Below are 17,323 nucleotides of genomic sequence, written 5' to 3'. Positions count from 1 at the left end.
TCCCAGAATTCCCCAGCCAGCAAATGCTGGCTGGGGAATTCTGGGAGTTGAAGTCCCGACGTCTTCAAGTTGCCAAGGTTGAGAAACACTGGTTTAGACAATGGGGCAAACCTGAGGGAGAGAAGGGGATAAGATGGGAGAGGACTCAGCTTAAACAGTCTACGGCTTCACTCTATACCTAACATCAAAAGATCTATCCAGAGCCACTGGAAAGAACACTGTGGGTGTTTACTATGGAAGGCCCCAAAGGTTGCACTTGTTCCAACCTTAACCTTTTTATGTACATAACCATAACCAAATAGAAATGGAAAACAGGGCAACCAGGTGATCTCTACCCTACACAATGAAGGAAGAAATCTCCAATATTCTTTGGGATCTTCCCCTTTTCTTGCTATTAAAAGTCACTTGTTACAGGTTTCTCTCCCCTTTGAACCCACCTGAATAACTGACTTACACAGACACACTTTGCATTCATATCAGTGAGTGTACAAAATGTACACATGTGTATTTTTAACCATACATATCTATGCAGTGCAACTCCCCAACTAAGGTTACCCTTCATGACCCCAAAGGAATGCAATCTACTTCTTAGAGACTTATCTCAACAATTAATGTATTTATCCCGCCTTATTTGTATCCTGCCTTTATTATTTTTATAAATACCTCAAGACTGGGAACAGATCCAACGCACATTCCTCCTCCTATTTTTCCTCACAACAACCTGTGAGGGGGGCTTGGGCTGAAAGGGAGTGACTGGCCTAAAGTCACCCATCTGGCTTTCATGGCTAAGACAGGAGGACTTTGCAGTAACTCCCAATCTCTGACTTTCTAGCCTGACGCCTTAACCACTAGACCAAACTGACTCTTGGGATTTTACAGTTGCTCAACTCTTAGGTTCTGAGCCACATGGAGTCCTGAATGACCTAAGTCTCTGCCATGCTTGCCACAGGATAATTTACTTAGACGTTGCTGCTGGTATTGTCTCCAGGAGCACACCAGGAGCAATGACAATCTGGATGCCAGAGACATCATGGTGAACTCTCAAACAATATGCACAGCTGAACAGAAGCAAAAGAAGACCCTGAATTGAAGGTGCCATAAAGAGGTGTCAGGGGGAAATGGGGGTTTGGTGAGAGGTGGCTTGTAGCACTGTAGGCATTAGACGCTAGTGTGACTTTTCTGATATATGAAAGTGATTGTGAGGCATTGTAAACAAGATCCTTCCTCTTCCGAATGGTTAACTGGAAGCGGACTGGTGAACGTATCTATACTTTCTGCTGCTTTGCTACATGCAGAGCATGCAGAGATGGAGGATTGTCTTTGCATTGTGAAAACAGGAAGCAATCCTTCTTTATTATCTGCATCTCTTTTTGTTGTTCTTTTAGCCATTAGCCCAGCACAAACTCTGCTTAACCAGTCCAAACCCTAACTCTAACCCTAACCTTAACCATTCCTTTTTTTAATTAAATAAAAATTAAAAACCTTTCCGTATATATTTTAATATAACAACAAATACAGTTTCTACTTATCATACATAACTACATTAATCTTATTAAGATATCCCTTATCCTCCTTTATATATTTAGCTATGTATTATCCACTTCCAATTTTACAATCCTCAAAATATTCTGTTCCGACTCCTTTTCCTCTTTCCAACCATTGATACATTTTGTTCCAAATTTCATAATATTCTGTCTCGTCTCTATTTTTGATTTGTAGTGTCAGTCTGTCCACTTCTGCACAGAACAAATTTTTCTTTATTACCTCTTCTTCGGTGAGGGCATCTATGTTTTTCCAATTTTGCGTATATACCAATCTTGCTGCAGTTATCACATGCAGCATTAAATATGTCACTCCTTTACTATATTTTTCTTTTAAGTATAATCTTTATTGTCATTGTACTTAAATACAATGAAATTTTATTATTCGTAATAGGAATAGTTCTGGTTTTAAATCTATCTTTTGAGCTAACATCTCTTCCAACCATGTCTTTATCTGACACCAAAAATCCTTAGCTTTTGTACATAACCACCACATATGATAAAAAGATCCTAAAGCCAAGTTACATTTCCAACACTGCAGAGACTGATTCTTATTCATTTTTGCTAACCTTGTGGGAGGAAGATGCCATCTATAAAACATTTTATACATGTTTTCTTTATACGAAGTGGTTAGTGTTAGTTTTTTATTTCTCTCCGATAGATTTTACCATTTATCCAGTTTGATGTTATAACCAAAGTTCTTGGCCCACATGACCATAGTTTCCTTCACTTGTTCTTCCACCATTCTATATTCTAATAGATATTAGTTTATTTTCTTTATCACCTTTTCATCCATTCCTAATAAAATTTTGTCTAACATTGTCAATTCTTTCTTGATACCCCATTCCTTTCTATCTTTCCTGTAGCGTGATTGAATTTACAGGCATGCCCACCATTCCAATTCTACTCCTTCTTCTTGTAGTTCTTTTCCAGATTTTAATTCCCCTCTTTCATTTAATATATCTTTATATGTAACTACCTTCCCCGATTTAATAAAGTTTGGGTGTACCAAAACCTCCAATGTAGAGAGCCAAGTCGAAATTTCCATATAGTTCTGTTGTTTTACTTTTATCCAAACCTCAAGAAGAACTCGCCTAACCAGGTGCCTCTGGAAGGAGCCCTGTGACTACCATCCCACAAGAAAGCATGCCATCCTATTTGCATATCGTACCCTTCCAAAGTTAGTAGCCTCCTATTCTTTAAGCTTATCCATTCTCTCACCCATGTGAGTGCAGCAGCCTGATAATATCTTTCCCAATCAGGCAAGCCAAACCCTCCTCTTTCTCTGGACTCTTGCAATAATTTTAATTTAATTCTAGGTCTCTTCCCTTGCCAGATAAATTTAGATATTGTTTTGTTCAAATTTTCCAAAAAAATCCTTCTCTAATTTTATGGATATGTTTTGGAATAGGAAGAATATTTTTTGTAAGAGATTCATTTTTATTGTTGAAATTCTCCCCTTGAGGGAAAGCTGCAAATTTTTCCACCTCCCTAAATCCATCTTAATTTGGTCACACACCATTCCTAAGAGGTCTGTAAGGGGTTGTGCATAAGCGCACCAGCATGCCTACTGTCCTCATTTATTTAGACTCATTTCATGTGCTCACATCCATGTTTATACTTATACTTGTTATCTCGTACATGTTTGACAAACTAAATAAATAAAACAAATATTTGCAGTTGAGCAGGTTCACCAAAAATGTAGTAACTCTATCTTTACCTTGCAAATGTACACCCATCTACATCTACCTTTTGCAGACTAGCTTTGTTTTCTCATGGAATGCTGTCCCTCTACTACATAGTCAATTATGATTGTTTAAAATATCTTTTCAGCTTTGTGGAAGATTACAAGATTCATGTTAAAAGTAGCATCTTCCACTTCTCTTGCCAATCTCAAAATAAGAAACAAAAGGTGGGTGAGTAGGTGGGTGTGGGTATGAGTGTGGGTTTGGGTGTGGGAGAGAGGGGGAGGGAGAGGGAGAGAGAGACTATTTTAAAAGTGGAAAATTGGAAGATAGGGTCTGCTCTCTCCTGTATGTTCCAAACTACGTTAATGAGGACAATGCTGAACTATCTGGAGAGAGGACATGATTGCACCAGCCTAAGCAGGCCAATAGGAGTTGAACAGAGTAGATAGTATCTTGGCCGGCCAAGCCCCCAACTGGTTATATAGGCAACGCCATAGGTGCCACCATCTTGTTTTTTGCTTCTGCGTATGCATAGAAACAATTTTTTATTATTGCATATGTGCGCGTAGTGTACATCAAGCAAGCAAGTGCGCGAAGCGCAATCCTGAGCAAACCAGCAGTAACAGAAGCCGGAACCCAGCCCTGTCCTAGTCCCTAAGCATCATCCTCAGCAGTATTAGGAAGCATCATAATTTGTCTCTAAGCAATACTTGTGTCTTAAGTGCTTTAACAAAGACCTGACTACCACTTTAGGCTGCCTCTATGGTGGGCTGGAGGTGAAAAGGAGAGAATGTTATAAGAAGATGTTTTCTTAACATTGGTTAGGAACGTATCAGTGTGCGTAGTGAGTAGGCAGTAAGGAGGAGACTTGAGAAAACGTTTTGTAAACGTTAGGCAAATGAGATCACCTACTACCCACTTATTCTATTGACAAAGACCTTCAGATGAAAGAAATGATTTAAGAGATAGTTGCAAATAATGTGTTACAGCTTTCTAAATCGACAGCATTTACCACAGTAATATGTAAATATATGTTTGAAAACAAGTATGAACAGCCTATGTTTAACTGTTAAGTTAAATTTAGTGCTCTTTTATAGCTGATTTCCTTTGGAGTCTTTCATGAAAAAAGATTTATAGGCGTACCAAGCTGGGATCCCACATCAAAAATAGTCTTAGTCATGTAGTTCTTCCTTGATTTTATTACAGTGCTAGTTGCTGATAAAAATTGTGCAATGAAAATATCACAATGTTCTAAGCCTAAGCAACCAATGATTTTGAGATAAATCTGATCTGATGAAACATTCTCTCATGTTCTACTCTGGAACAGGATAGGCTACTTTATTTCACCTGTACCTGGATTTAAGGACATCTAATTCTTCATTCTCTCTCATTCTTCCAAGTAGGGTTCAGCTATGTGGTGGTTCTTTCTGATTGCCCTGGTGGGGTTTTGCGTCCTTTGCCGATGGTACCTGGAAAGACAAAGGGTGGAGAACCTGACGGAGAAATACGTCTTCATTACTGGCTGTGATTCTGGCTTTGGGGAACAACTGGCCAGGCAGCTGGATGCTCGGGGTCTGCGGGTATTGGCCACTTGTCTCACTCCCGAAGGGGCAGAACAACTGGAAAAGGTCACATCGGACCGGTTAAAGACCACTCTGCTGGATGTCACCAACACAGAGAATGTTGCAGCAACAACTGAATGGGTAAAAAGCTTCGTGGGGAACAAAGGTGATGCACTCTGTTTATTATCCTATGTGGTATTTTTTTTGCAGGAGCAGTGTGAAAGAAATGGGCTCATTTCAAGCCATCATGTTTTCTCTAGGAGACATAATGCATTTTCTCATTGTGTATTATTGATTTCATCTTAGTCAAATGCATATTTCAACTAAACTGTTGATTTATTCATTGTGTACTTGTTTAGTTTGTTTCTTAAATTGACATTATACATACAGGATTTGTTTGTTTTTTCCTAATCATTTGTGCAATAAGAAGAGACATAGAAGTAAGAACTCCCTTATGAATATCCTTGTGTTTGTGTAGGTTCAGCACACAGAGACAAAAGAAAAGTCTTGAGGCATGCAAATCCTTTCTAACACTTCTCGATATTTATAGGATATAGAATATGCTACTTAAGAGCTTAGGACTTAAGACAAGATATACAGAATCCCTAGACAACAAAATTCATTAAACTCACATTCAAAATCAGCTAAGTGGTATGCCAATTAATATGGTAAAAGTATATAATATAGGTGATGATAATAAGTAAATTCTGTCTCCAACTAATCCAGCAAGAGGAATAGAGGTGGTTGCAGTGAATCAACACATAGATCAATTCTCAACTCATGCCTGACAGCAACTGGAAGTAGCCAGGAAAGGCAATAGGCAGCAACTGTGCTAAAGAAGCTTTCCAGAATGGGGCAGGTTTGATTGACATGTCCAGTGGTGGGATTCAGCCAGTTTGCACCTCTTCAGGAGAACTGGTTGTTAACTTTCTGAGCAGTTTGGTGAACTGGTTATTGGAAGAAATCATTAGGGCAGAGAACCAATTGTTAAAATTATTTGAATCCCACCACTGGGCATGTCCATGGTAATAACATCCCTACAGACCCACATACATCAAAACCATGTATACTTCAAGAAGGACCTATATCACCACAATGCCTTGCATAAACAGTTATAAAAATGCAGTGGCATTAGACTGGTCCTGTCTTCCTCTTCTCAGAGGGCATAAAATAATGGGAACAATAAAAAGCATAGCCACATGGAATAGCAGCAGAATCCATGCAAAATCTGAAGGGCACCCATTTGTGAAAATGCATTATCCACACAGGTGACTCCCTACCATGGCAGAAATCCAAGGTTGAGGGAGTTAAAAAACATATGTTATGTTGGCTTCATTTAAAATGATCAGTCTTCCTTAATTGATTGTTTTATTCCAACTTGCGCATTAACAATATGATGGCAAGAATCGAAAGATGGAATTTTCACAAGACATATTATATATTTATATGATGGAAACGATGGAAAGTAAAAAAAGATTTTTAAAATGTATTGCTTACTTGTTTTTAATAGCTGACTTATTAACCTTTAGGGGCAAACTCAATGGGGGTGGGAGTAAATTTTGGAAATAAAGGAGCTAGGGGACAGATTGAATCTCTTTTGTGCCCTCATTCAATGATTTATATTAAAAGGTTGTAAGCACCCGTACAATAATTTATAATGAAAAGGTCCAATACATATTAATTAAAATAGCACTAGCACTTAGACATATACTGCTTCATAGTGCTTTTACAGTCCTCTCTAAGCGGTGTACAGAGTCAGCCTATTGACCCCAACAATCTGGGTCCTCATTTTACCCACCTCAGAAGGATGGAAGGCTGAGTCAACCTTGAGCCTGATGAGATTCGATCTGCCAAATTGCTGGCAGCCGGTGATCAGCAGAAGTAGCCCGCATTCTAACCACTTTGCCAGTGTGTGCCATGACATGATTTGTTCATAATATTACAAGAAATAAACCATAAAAGAATAGAAACAGCAGGTTGTAAAGTGGATCAAACTTGTATCTCCTATTTTTAATTTATCTTATGAAATATGGACTTAAGAATTTAAGTTAAGAATGACAGCAAGAAAGAAAGAGCACTTATATTTATAGAATGCTTCACAGTACTTTACAGCCCCCTCTAAGCGGTTTACAGAGTCAGCCTATTGCCCCCAACAATCTGAGTCCTCATTTTACCCACCTCTAAAGGATGGAATGGAAGGCTGAGTCAACTCTGAGCCAGTGAGGATCGAACTCCTGGCAATCAGCAGAATTAGCTTGCAACACTGCATTTTAATCACTGTGCCACAACGGATCACTGTATGCAGAGTAGCACCTGAAGGCAGAACAAGAAGCAATGGATGGAAAGCGATCAAGGAGAAAACCAACCAATAAAGAGAAATTTCCTGAAATTAATCAGTGAAATGGCTTGCCTTCAGAAGTTGTGGTTGTGCCATCACTGGAGATTTCTAAGAAACAATTCGACAAGAGTTTGTCTGAAATGGTATAGATTCTCCCACTTGAGCAGGGAGTTGGACTAGAAGATCTCTAGGGCAGCAGTTCTCAACCTGTGGGTCGCAACCCCTTTGGGGGTCGAACGACCTTTTCACAGGGGTCACTGACCATTGGAACTCTAAACTTTAGACTCCCCCTCGCGTTCCTCCAAATCCCCCATGGATGAGCTCCGGAGTCATCGCCGGCTGCGCAGAGGGTCACCACAGCTCCATGCCGTGGAAAACAGAGGTGTGCGCGTGCACCCCGTACAATTACAGCCTCAGAGACTTTATAATGGCGGGAACTTGGTCTCACTCGCAGAAGCTGCCCACCGAAGCTCTCCAAAGCTCTTCAAAGCCCTCCGAGGGTGCTGCCAGCAGGGACATACAGTCAGGGGAGGCAGGGGATCCAGAGCCTCACCACTGTCATCATGAAAAGAAAAAAAATGTAAAAGGAAAAAGGCAAGAGCTGAGGTCAGGCTGAGCTAGTTGCTGCCAATGTCACCATGGATGACTCTGCTTAGTGCTTAATTGTTTAAAAAAGCCTCTAAAAAAGCGCCCTCTACAGGAGGAGGCAGGAGAACGACGTGCCTCATCTAGTCTGGCATTTTCTGATCACTCGAGCAGAGTTAAGCAAGGGTTAAAAGCCGAAAAATTCCTGACGTAGATGAGGCACGTCGTTCTCCCGCCTCCTCCTGTAGAGGGTGCTTTTTAAGAGGCTTTTTTAAACAGTTAAGCACTAAGCAGAGTCATCCATGGTGACTCTGGCAGCAACTAGTTCAGTCTGACCTCAGTTTTCACCTTTTTTCCTTTTAGATTTTTTTTTCTTTTCATGATGGCAGGCAAGAGCAGAGTTGAAATCATCTCTGAAACAGCTGGAAAAGGTACGTGTGGGTCGAAGGGAGGAGAAGGAATTCAAACATCATCATCCTGGTGCAACTTTGTGTGTGTGTGTGTGTGTGTGTGTGTTTGAGAGGGGGAGGGAGCATATTGAGACAATTCTTTAGTTTATGATCTATGTAACATTCTAATGCTATGCCTTTGGGTCTTCTGAAATTTTAATTATCCAATCATAAGCAAAAACAATGTTTTCAGTAGAATGAATTTCCACTTCTACTTACACCTGCCAGCCAAAATGCTGCTAGTGGTATTGCTAACATGGGCTGAGGAGGAAAACCTAAATTTTCTGAATCCTGGTGCAACTTTGTGTGTGCGTGTGTGTGTGTGCATGTGTGTGTGTGTTTGAGAGAGGAGGGAGGGAGGGAGAGAGGGAGGAAGGAGGGGAAGGGAGAAGAAAAAGAAAAAGAAAGAAGGAAACTTATTTAGCAAAGGAGAAAAATGCTGTCGCTTTAAATCGGAACTGAGCATGCCTGGCTGTGGAATTCTGGGAGTTGAAGTCCACAAGTCTAAAAAAATTGCTGCCTCACCAGCCATAAACCTCACCACACGTCACTGGCTGCCAGGTACTTTTAAGAGTGAGTGATTAAGTGAGTGAGTGAGACAGACAGACCAGGGGTGGGTTCTCTGGTTGAATGCGAGCAGGCGAGCGGGCGGTTTAGTGGCCCGCCTTCTTTGCTAGTTTGAGCGGATGGAGAAAGGAGGCATGCAATAGTCGAGGGCGAAGGTGCTCCCCTTCGTCCTTGGTGGCAGGGTGTTTTATCACAAGCCTCCTTTCTTTCTCTGCCTGCCCAAATGAGCGAAGGAGGTGCGGGACCAATAAGGGGTGGGAAATCCATGCAGAGGGAGGAAAACGCAGGCATTCTCCATCCCCTCCATTGGAAACGAGGCAACTGCCAAGAGAGAAAAGGACAGCGCACGCCACATGGGCTTGTGCAGCAGCCGAAGAACAGGAGGCGAGGTGACCACAGTGTGTGTCTGTGTGTGTGTGAGAGAGAGAGAGACAGACAGACAGACAGACAGACAGACAGACAGACAGAGGCACAGAGAGAGAGGAAGGGGGGAAGAGACAGAGACACACAGAGAGATAGAGATGGGGAAGGAGGAGAGAGAGACAGAGATACAGAGAGAGAATTACAGAGAGACAGAGAAAGAGGAAGGGAGGGGAGAGACAGAGACACACAGAGAGAGATAGAGATGGGGAGGGAGGAGAGAGAGACAGAGATACAGAGAGAGAATTACAGAGAGACAGAGAAAGAGGAAGGGAGGGGAGAGACAGAGACACAGAGAGAGATAGAGATGGGGAGGGAGGAGAGAGAGAGACAGAGATACAGAGAGAGAATTACAGAGAGAAACAGAGAGAGAGGAAGGGAAGGGAGAGACAGAGACACACAGAGAGATAGAGATGGGGGGGAGGAGAGAGAGACAGATACAGAGAGAGAATTATAAAGAGTGACAGAGAGAGGGGAAGGGAGGAGAGAGACAGAGACACACAAAGAGAGACAGAGGAAGGGAGGGGAGAGACAGAGACACACAGAGAGAGATGGGGAGGGAGGAGAGAGAGACAGAGATACAGAGAGAGAGGAAGAGAGGGGAGAGATAGCAGCACACACAGAGATGGGGCAGGGAGAAGAGAGAGACAGATACAGAGAGAGAATTACAGAGAAAGACAGAGAGAGAGGAAGGGACGGGAAAGACAGACACACAGAGAGAGAGATAGAGACAGATGGTTACTTATTTTATAAGTAACTCAAAGCCGCAAACACGTAACACAGGTAGCTCCTGATTTACAACTGTTGATTTAATAACTTCGAAGTTACAATGGCACTGAGAAAAATGACTTACAAGTATTTGTCACACTTATGACAGCATCACCTTGGTAACATGATCAAAATTTGGACCCTTGGCAATGGACTCATATTATTTGACAGTTCCAGTGTCCCATGATCATGTGATCACCTTTTGTAATCTTACAAGCAAAATCAATTGGGAAGCCAATAGTAGGAGTCTAAGTTGCCTGGCCATGTCCGCTTCACTGCAAGGCCCCCACTGCAGTGGGCATTTATCATTGGTTGCCCTTCCACTAGTCCCCCGCCCCCTCCTCCTGGGCAATTCACAGTAGGACAATTTCTCCCAAGCCAATTGGCCATGCAGGGCAAATAGCCACCTGTCCTGGCAGCCAATCAGCTACCAACTGAACTGAACTGAAACTGGAAGTGCATAAGATCATGGCTTGCCTGATGAATTTCCCTCCTGCCAATGAGGACCCATGCAGAATGTGGCTGCACAGGTGACCAATACAGGATATTGCTGCTGGTTGGGGAATGTTTTCTCTCTCTGCTGCACCAATCCTTGCTCATGAGAGAAGACAACCCAGAGGTTTGATTCTGGTCCTTGCCAGGCAGGTAGTTAAAGGGAAGCATAGTTAAATGGGTCAGTGTGGTGGGGAACCCATGGTGGAACAGGTATGGACAGGTAGCCATGTCCAATTGTCCCATTCTGAACAGTGGTGGGCCTTATTCATGATGACAATGAAGGTGCTTACAGGGAGGAGGTAGAGGGTTTGGTGGACGGGTGTCAAACTCGCTACGTCACATTGCCATCACATGACGTTTCACGATGTTTTTCCCATTCGTGGAGCTGGGGTGAGTGTGGCCTCCTGTTCAGGGCAACAAAAGAAGATCAGCTGGGAGGCTGGGAGGCAGTGGGGGTGGGGCCAGCCTATTTGCCAGTTCTCTGAACTACTCAAAATTTTCGGTACCGGTTCTCCAGAACCTGTCAGAATACCACCTCTGATATATGTATGTATGTATGTATGTATGTATGTATGTATGTATGTACGTACGTACGTACGTACGTACGTACGTACGTACGTACATATGTACGTACAGATACATACTTACATACATACTATACATATATATTTTTGGGCATCAGAATTTCATTTTAATATGTGTCAGTATATACATAGAAAATGTTACATCCCCGAGAACACGTTGCCTCATGGGCACTCATGCAGACTCTCCGACCATTGGCTGAGCCGTTGACAGTTCAGCCGGCGGGAAAAACAACCTCGCACCATTGGCTAAGCTGCTGACAGCTGCTAGGTATAAATAGCAGCCTGACTGAATGTTGTTGGTGCCAGTTCTTACTTCTGTCATTGCCTGTTAGCTGTTGTTAATTAAACAGAGTTAAATTCCCTCTGCCTTGCCTCAGTCATTACCCACCCAGGGGTTCTTCCAAATAGAACAGAAAAAGTGACAATAAAGGTTATTTTATTTTTTCTTATTCCCATGTTACTAATTTAACAACTGCAGTGATTCACTTAACAACTGTGGCAAGAAAGGTGCTAAAATGGGGCAAAACTCACTTAACAAATGTCTCACTTAGCAACAAACATTTTCGGCTCAATGGTCGTCATAAATCGGGGACTACCTGTATTTCTTCCTCCTATTTTCATCTCAAAAACAACCTGATGAATGGGTTGGGATAAGACAAAGTACTGGCCCAAGGTTACCTAGCCAGCTTTTGGGCCTTAGGCAGGACTAGAACTCAATGTCCTGGTTTGTAGACCACCTTTTTCAACACTACACCATACCCGATTCTCCATCCTTAAGGAATGCACACCTTCTAAAGGTCTAAAGGCAATATCTGAATAGAAAGGTGTGGATCAAAACTCCCTCTCACTGACTTTTGTATTGGGGGGGGTGGTGTTGTTAAATAATTTTATCTTTGGGAGCTATACGTGGCATAAAAAGCATAACTGGAGGAATTAGGGTTCCAGCTAATATTATTCCAAGACAGAATCATGAAGATCCTCCTGAATCCCACTTTTTTCCCCCTCACAGGACTTTGGGGGTTAGTAAACAACGCAGGCATTAATTATCCGGTTGCTCCCAATGAGTGGCTGAAGAAGGAGGACTTTGCCAAGGTGCTGGATGTCAACTTGCTTGGGCTGATTGACGTGACGCTCCACATGCTGCCCCTGGTGAGGAAAGCCAGAGGGAGAGTGGTCAACGTGTCTAGTGTGATGGGAAGAATGGCACACCCCGGAGGCGGGTATTGCCTCTCCAAGTTTGCTGTGGAAGCCTTCTCAGACACTCTGAGGTAAAATATAAACTTAGTAGTTATTTTAATTTCAGGATCTAATCTGAGTTGGTCACCAGGACCAGAGGTTTTGTCTTCTGAGCTTTCAGACTGGTGCTGGACTGGAGCCCATCTTCAGGGAACCTCTCTCAAGCAGAGTGTGTGCTTTGGGATGTTCTGTGTGTTGTATTTATATGATGCCTGTTGTATGTGGCTTTTTAGATGTTGATTGGGGTAAGGATGGCTCACAATTAAGTCATTGGCTGTTGTTTGCTTGTACTGCCAAGCCCTTGCCTTGCAATCTGGGGGTTATCTTCTTCTCCATCTGTCCCACATAGTCACAGGTAATCTGACTCATTGGGAGTCACATATCAATCAAAATAATAATCAGATGGAAGGGACCTTGGAGGTCTTCTAGTCCGAGACTCTGCTCAAACAGGGAGACCCTATTCCATTTCAGAGAAGTGGCTGTACAATCTCTTCTTAAAACCTCCAGTGATGAAGCACCCACAACTTTTGAAGACAAACTGTTTCACTGGTTTATTGTTCTCCCTATATGGAAGTTTCTCCATAATTCCAGGTTGTTTCTCTCCTTGATTAGTTTCCATCCATTGTTTCTTGTCCTGCCCTCTGGTCCTTTGGAAAACAATATTCCCTCAAATACTGGAATACTACTGTCATGTCACCCCAGTCCTTCTTGTCTCCAGATTAGCCAAATCCAGTTCTTACAACTGTTCTTCATATGTTTTGGTCTCCAGGCCTTCAATCATCTTAGTTGCTCTTCTCTGCACTTTTTCCACTCTCAACATCTTTTTTGAAATGTGGTGACCAAAACTAGATGCAGTATTCCAGGTGTAGTCTTACTATAAAGTAGCACTAAAACTGCATGTGATTTTGGTTCTATGCCTCTGTTTAGACAACCTAGGATTGTATTAGCTTTTTTTGGCTGCTGCCCCACACTCCTGGCTCATATTTAAGTGATCATCCACTACATTTCCAATGTCAGTCTCACCATTACTGTTTTAGAGCCAAGTTTTGCCTAATCTGTACTTGTACGTTTTGTTTTTCCTGCTAAGTATAAAAACTTGCTTTTCTTCACACTAAATTCCATTTTGCCCATTGTTCAAGCCTGTCAAGATCTTTTTGGATCCTGAGCTTGTCTTTTGGGGTGTTGGCTACTTCTGCCAGCTTAGTGCAAATCTGATGAGTTTCCCTTTTATTCTAAGTCATTTATGAAGATATTAAAGAGTACTGAGCCTAAAAGGGAACATTGTGTTACCCCAAAGCGTACTTCTCTGCATGTACATTTAGTGCCATTAAGAACTACTTGTTGAGTACCATTTGTCAACCAGTTACAAATCCATCTGGTGGTGGTGCTTTCTATCAAACATTTTTCTAGCTTATCAATAAATAGGTTGCCATTTACTTTGTCAAATACCTCGCTGAAATCCAGGTATATTGTTAAATCTAGGTACATTATTTTCAGTCTCTGATTTACCACCAGCTTATCAAGTACTTATTTGTCGAAGGCTTGACAGTACAAGCAAACAACAGTCAGCAATTTAATAGCGAGTTATCAACCCCCCAATCAATATCTAAAAAACCACATACAATGGGCACCATGTAAATATCACACACAGAACACTCAAGGAATAGACTGTGCTGGAGAGAAGTTCCCTGAAGATATGCTCCAGCACAAGTCCAAAAGGTCAGAATACATTAACTCTGGTCCCGGTAACTGACCCACACTGGATACTGCAACATTATCCTGGAACATGTATATTTACCTTCATTAATGAGTAATTTTTTTTTAGCAACAAATGACCACCCCCCCTCACATTTGAAGCAGCAGGGCACTTAGTCCTTCTGGCCTACAATTAGTGGGGACATGCTTCAGTTAGAAATTTGGCCTGCAGGTTGTAGTACTGAAGTTCTCAAAATATTCAAGCGGTTGCATATGCAAAGGTAAAGGCAAAAACTTGCTTGAGGTGAGTTGGGATAAGACAGAGACTGGCCCAAAGTCACTCAGTTGGTTTTCATGCCTATGGGAGGACTAGAACTCTCTCCATTTTTAGCCTGTTACTTTAACCACTATACCAAATGAACGTGTAATGGCTAAAATGTATGCAATTTTCTTGAAATTTGAAATGGAAGAAGAATAAATTGAAAGATTATATGATAAAATGAGCTAGGAATTTTGCACATAATTCATGCAACAGTGGGAAAATATATGGTTAAGAAGGACTGAAATTCAGATTAGGTTATAATTTAAAAGAAATGTTTATAAGATGATTTAATGGCATATGACTCCAGAAAAATTGTCTTTAAAATGTCTAACAGTACTTCAAATCTATGTTGGAAATGTTGGCAACACAGAGTCATTTTATCATGCTTGGCTTTGCAGAAAAGCCCGAAAATTTTGGAATCAAACACACACAAAGATACAAAGAATTTTAAAGATGAATATTCAGTTGAGACTAGGACTGTACAGACAATTAGAAAAGAATTGGGGAAGATTGTTTTTATATATGATAACTGCCTCAAGTTTTTATCTGCACAAAAATAAAAGGAGACTGGAATACCCACAATGGAACTCAAGGCAGAGAACATATTGCTTCAACCACCCATTTCTCCCACAAAAATAACCTTGTGATAGTGGTGGGATTCAAAATTTTTTACTACCGGTTCTGTGGGTGTGGCTTGGTGGGTGTGGTTTGGTGGGCATGGCAGGGGAAGGATAATGTAAAATCTCCATTCCTACCTCACTCCAGGGGAAGGTTAAAAATCTCCATTTCCTCCAGATCAGCTGGGACTCGGAAGGCAAACAATAGATGGGGGCGGAGGCAGTCAGAGATGGAATTTACCGGTTCTCTGAACTACTCAAAATTTCTGGTTTCGGTTCTCCAGAACTAGTCAGAACCTGCTGAATACCACCTCTGCTTTGTGAGAAAGGTTTGATGAGAGGGAGTAAGCAACCCAAGGAACATTTGTGACTGTAAGAGCTCAGTTTCCCTGCTCTTAATATCTCCACCCTCCGGCTCTCCTTATGCAAAGGTAATCCTTTTGTTCCAATACAGGCGAGAGCTTTCTCCTTTCGGAGTCAGAACCAGCATCATTGAACCTGGAGGCTTTGCTACAAATATGCTCAAAAACCCGGATCAGCACTTACAGAGTGTGTTCAACAAGATACCCCCACACGTCAAAGAAACTTATGGACAACCCTATCTGGATGCCTGTGAGTAAAAGGAGAACCCTAGAAGGGTTTTTATCTGTGTATGTGTTATCCAGAAGCAGCATGAGAGGAACCAGAAAGGTAACCAAAGCCAACACAAGATATTCGTCTGTTTGAAATAAGTCAGAAACAGTTGCCCTTCATCCCTTCACTGATAGTCAAGGTGCAAACTAGCATGGTTATTTTCCCATATTCGGTAGAAAATTCTATGTTTTTCCATCTTGGCACAAATAAAATAACACGATAAATAACCATTTGCTACCCTTTCAGGATACTTAATGCATCCTGCTTGAAGTGATTATCTCAGGTCACCTCATGACAAGCCTGAGCCTTGAGTTGATAGTCTCTACCCATCCCCAAGTTTCTACGCTTCCCTAAGTAGCCATTCTACTTTTGAAGCATCATAAATATTTTTGGGCTGAGGAGAGAGCTTTCCATTGGTTTCTCTTTGTTGTTTCCACACAACAAGAATACCTGACACCTTATCCCCCACTGTGCCTTTCTCCCAGAACAGAAAGTTGGAATCCTTTTTTTTTCTATATAAAATATAGCATAGAAACTACTATAGAAAGATAAGCCATTGACTGATTTTTGCTTCATATTTCTTAGATTACAAATATATACACAGACTGATGAAGTTGATCAGCAAGGACTTGAGCTTGGTCACCAATTGCATAGAACATGCTTTGACGTCTCAATATCCTCGTATCCGTTATTCGGCTGGCTGGGATGCAAAATTCTTCTTCCTGCCTGCCTCTTATTTGCCAAGTTCAATAACAGATTTCTTACTGGGGATTCTTCTTCCAAAGCCAGCACAAGCGGTGTAGAGTCCATTGCAGAAAATGTATTACAGTTGTCCAAATGAGCAAACAAATTAATTTCAGTTTTAGTGAAAACTGCTAAGACCATTTCACCGATGCAAGAATAATGCATATTTTCAGCACTGTTGTTTAAGAACTAACAAGTCTTCAATCTTTGAAGTAAAGAAACAGAAAGATTTGCAAAAAGTTGTTTGTTTGCTTGCTTGCTTGCTTGCTTATTCCTCTTAAAACAAGAGGATAGGAAGTCATGTTCTGAATCTAGTATGCTTTCATTCAGATTTCTGGACAATAAAGTTATTCTAAGTTCTCTACATCATCAACAAGGCCAGGAGCTGCCTGAGAAAGCAAGTCCATTTTCCCAGAAGCTAAGTGATGTGTAGTGAGATAGTTTTTGAATTTAGCAAGCAAGAAAGCATGCCATACACAGCTCAGGACAGGCAGAAGCTACATGACAGCATTTCAATCGCTAAATTAATCTGCCAAACCGTTTGGGCTGCAGTCAGTTTTACAGTTCTGAACTACCTTGGCAAACTTTTCTTTCCCTTGAAGGCCACGCCGTTATTGACTTATAATATTTGAAATATGATTTTTGTAATACTGCTGCACTAACATGGCTTTTTGCGTAGCTTAAAATTTTCTTTTTTAAATGTATTGCCAATAACTTGCTCTAAACCTTAACCTTCAAGAAAAACCTCCCTTTTAGAAACCATTATTGGCAGGAAAGCATGCCATACATACAGGAAAGCATGCCATACATTCAGGGCCGGATTTAGATGAAAAGGGGCCCTAGGCTATTCCACTTATGAGGCCCTTTCACCTCCCATTTTTAAGTTTGTAAATTACATGAGAGACAATAAAATATATCATTACTGTGATATATCAATATATATAGCTGGCCTCCCGACCAAGGGCGGCTCTGCTCTGCGGCAAAGACAGCGAGGCCAGCCGCCTCCCCTGCTGCGCTCAGCTGCCCGGCTCGGCCCCCTCGCCCTCACCTGCCTGGCCGCTGGTGGGCTCTGCGTCGAT

General features: G+C 41.7%; 1 protein-coding gene across 1 annotated transcript; it reads left to right on the top strand.

Annotated features, from left to right (window-relative positions):
- Window positions 1–4,538: 4,538 nt before the first annotated feature.
- On the top strand, window positions 4,539–17,028 carry LOC116504139 (retinol dehydrogenase 7-like). Its single transcript, XM_032210989.1, has 4 exons — window positions 4,539–4,957; window positions 12,007–12,265; window positions 15,322–15,479; window positions 16,086–17,028. Exons 1-4 carry the CDS (start codon window positions 4,642–4,644, stop codon window positions 16,301–16,303), a joined length of 951 nt encoding a protein of 316 aa, XP_032066880.1. The 5' UTR covers window positions 4,539–4,641; the 3' UTR covers window positions 16,304–17,028.
- The last annotated feature ends 295 nt before the right edge of the window (window positions 17,029–17,323 follow it).

This window comes from Thamnophis elegans, chromosome 2 (assembly GCF_009769535.1).
Source record: "Thamnophis elegans isolate rThaEle1 chromosome 2, rThaEle1.pri, whole genome shotgun sequence".
NCBI classification, from domain to species: Eukaryota; Metazoa; Chordata; class Lepidosauria; order Squamata; family Colubridae; genus Thamnophis; species Thamnophis elegans.
This window is presented reverse-complemented; position numbering and strand designations above follow the sequence as displayed.

Bases quoted from the DNA above. Each gene is read 5' to 3' on its own strand.
- LOC116504139 (XM_032210989.1), top strand. From the start codon at position 4,642: ATGTGGTGGTTCTTTCTGATTGCCCTGGTGGGGTTTTGCGTCCTTTGC. The intron at 4,958-12,006 runs GTGATGCACTCT...TCCCCCTCACAG, and splicing joins AAGCTTCGTGGGGAACAAAG to GACTTTGGGGGTTAGTAAAC. The intron at 12,266-15,321 runs GTAAAATATAAA...GTTCCAATACAG, and splicing joins GCCTTCTCAGACACTCTGAG to GCGAGAGCTTTCTCCTTTCG.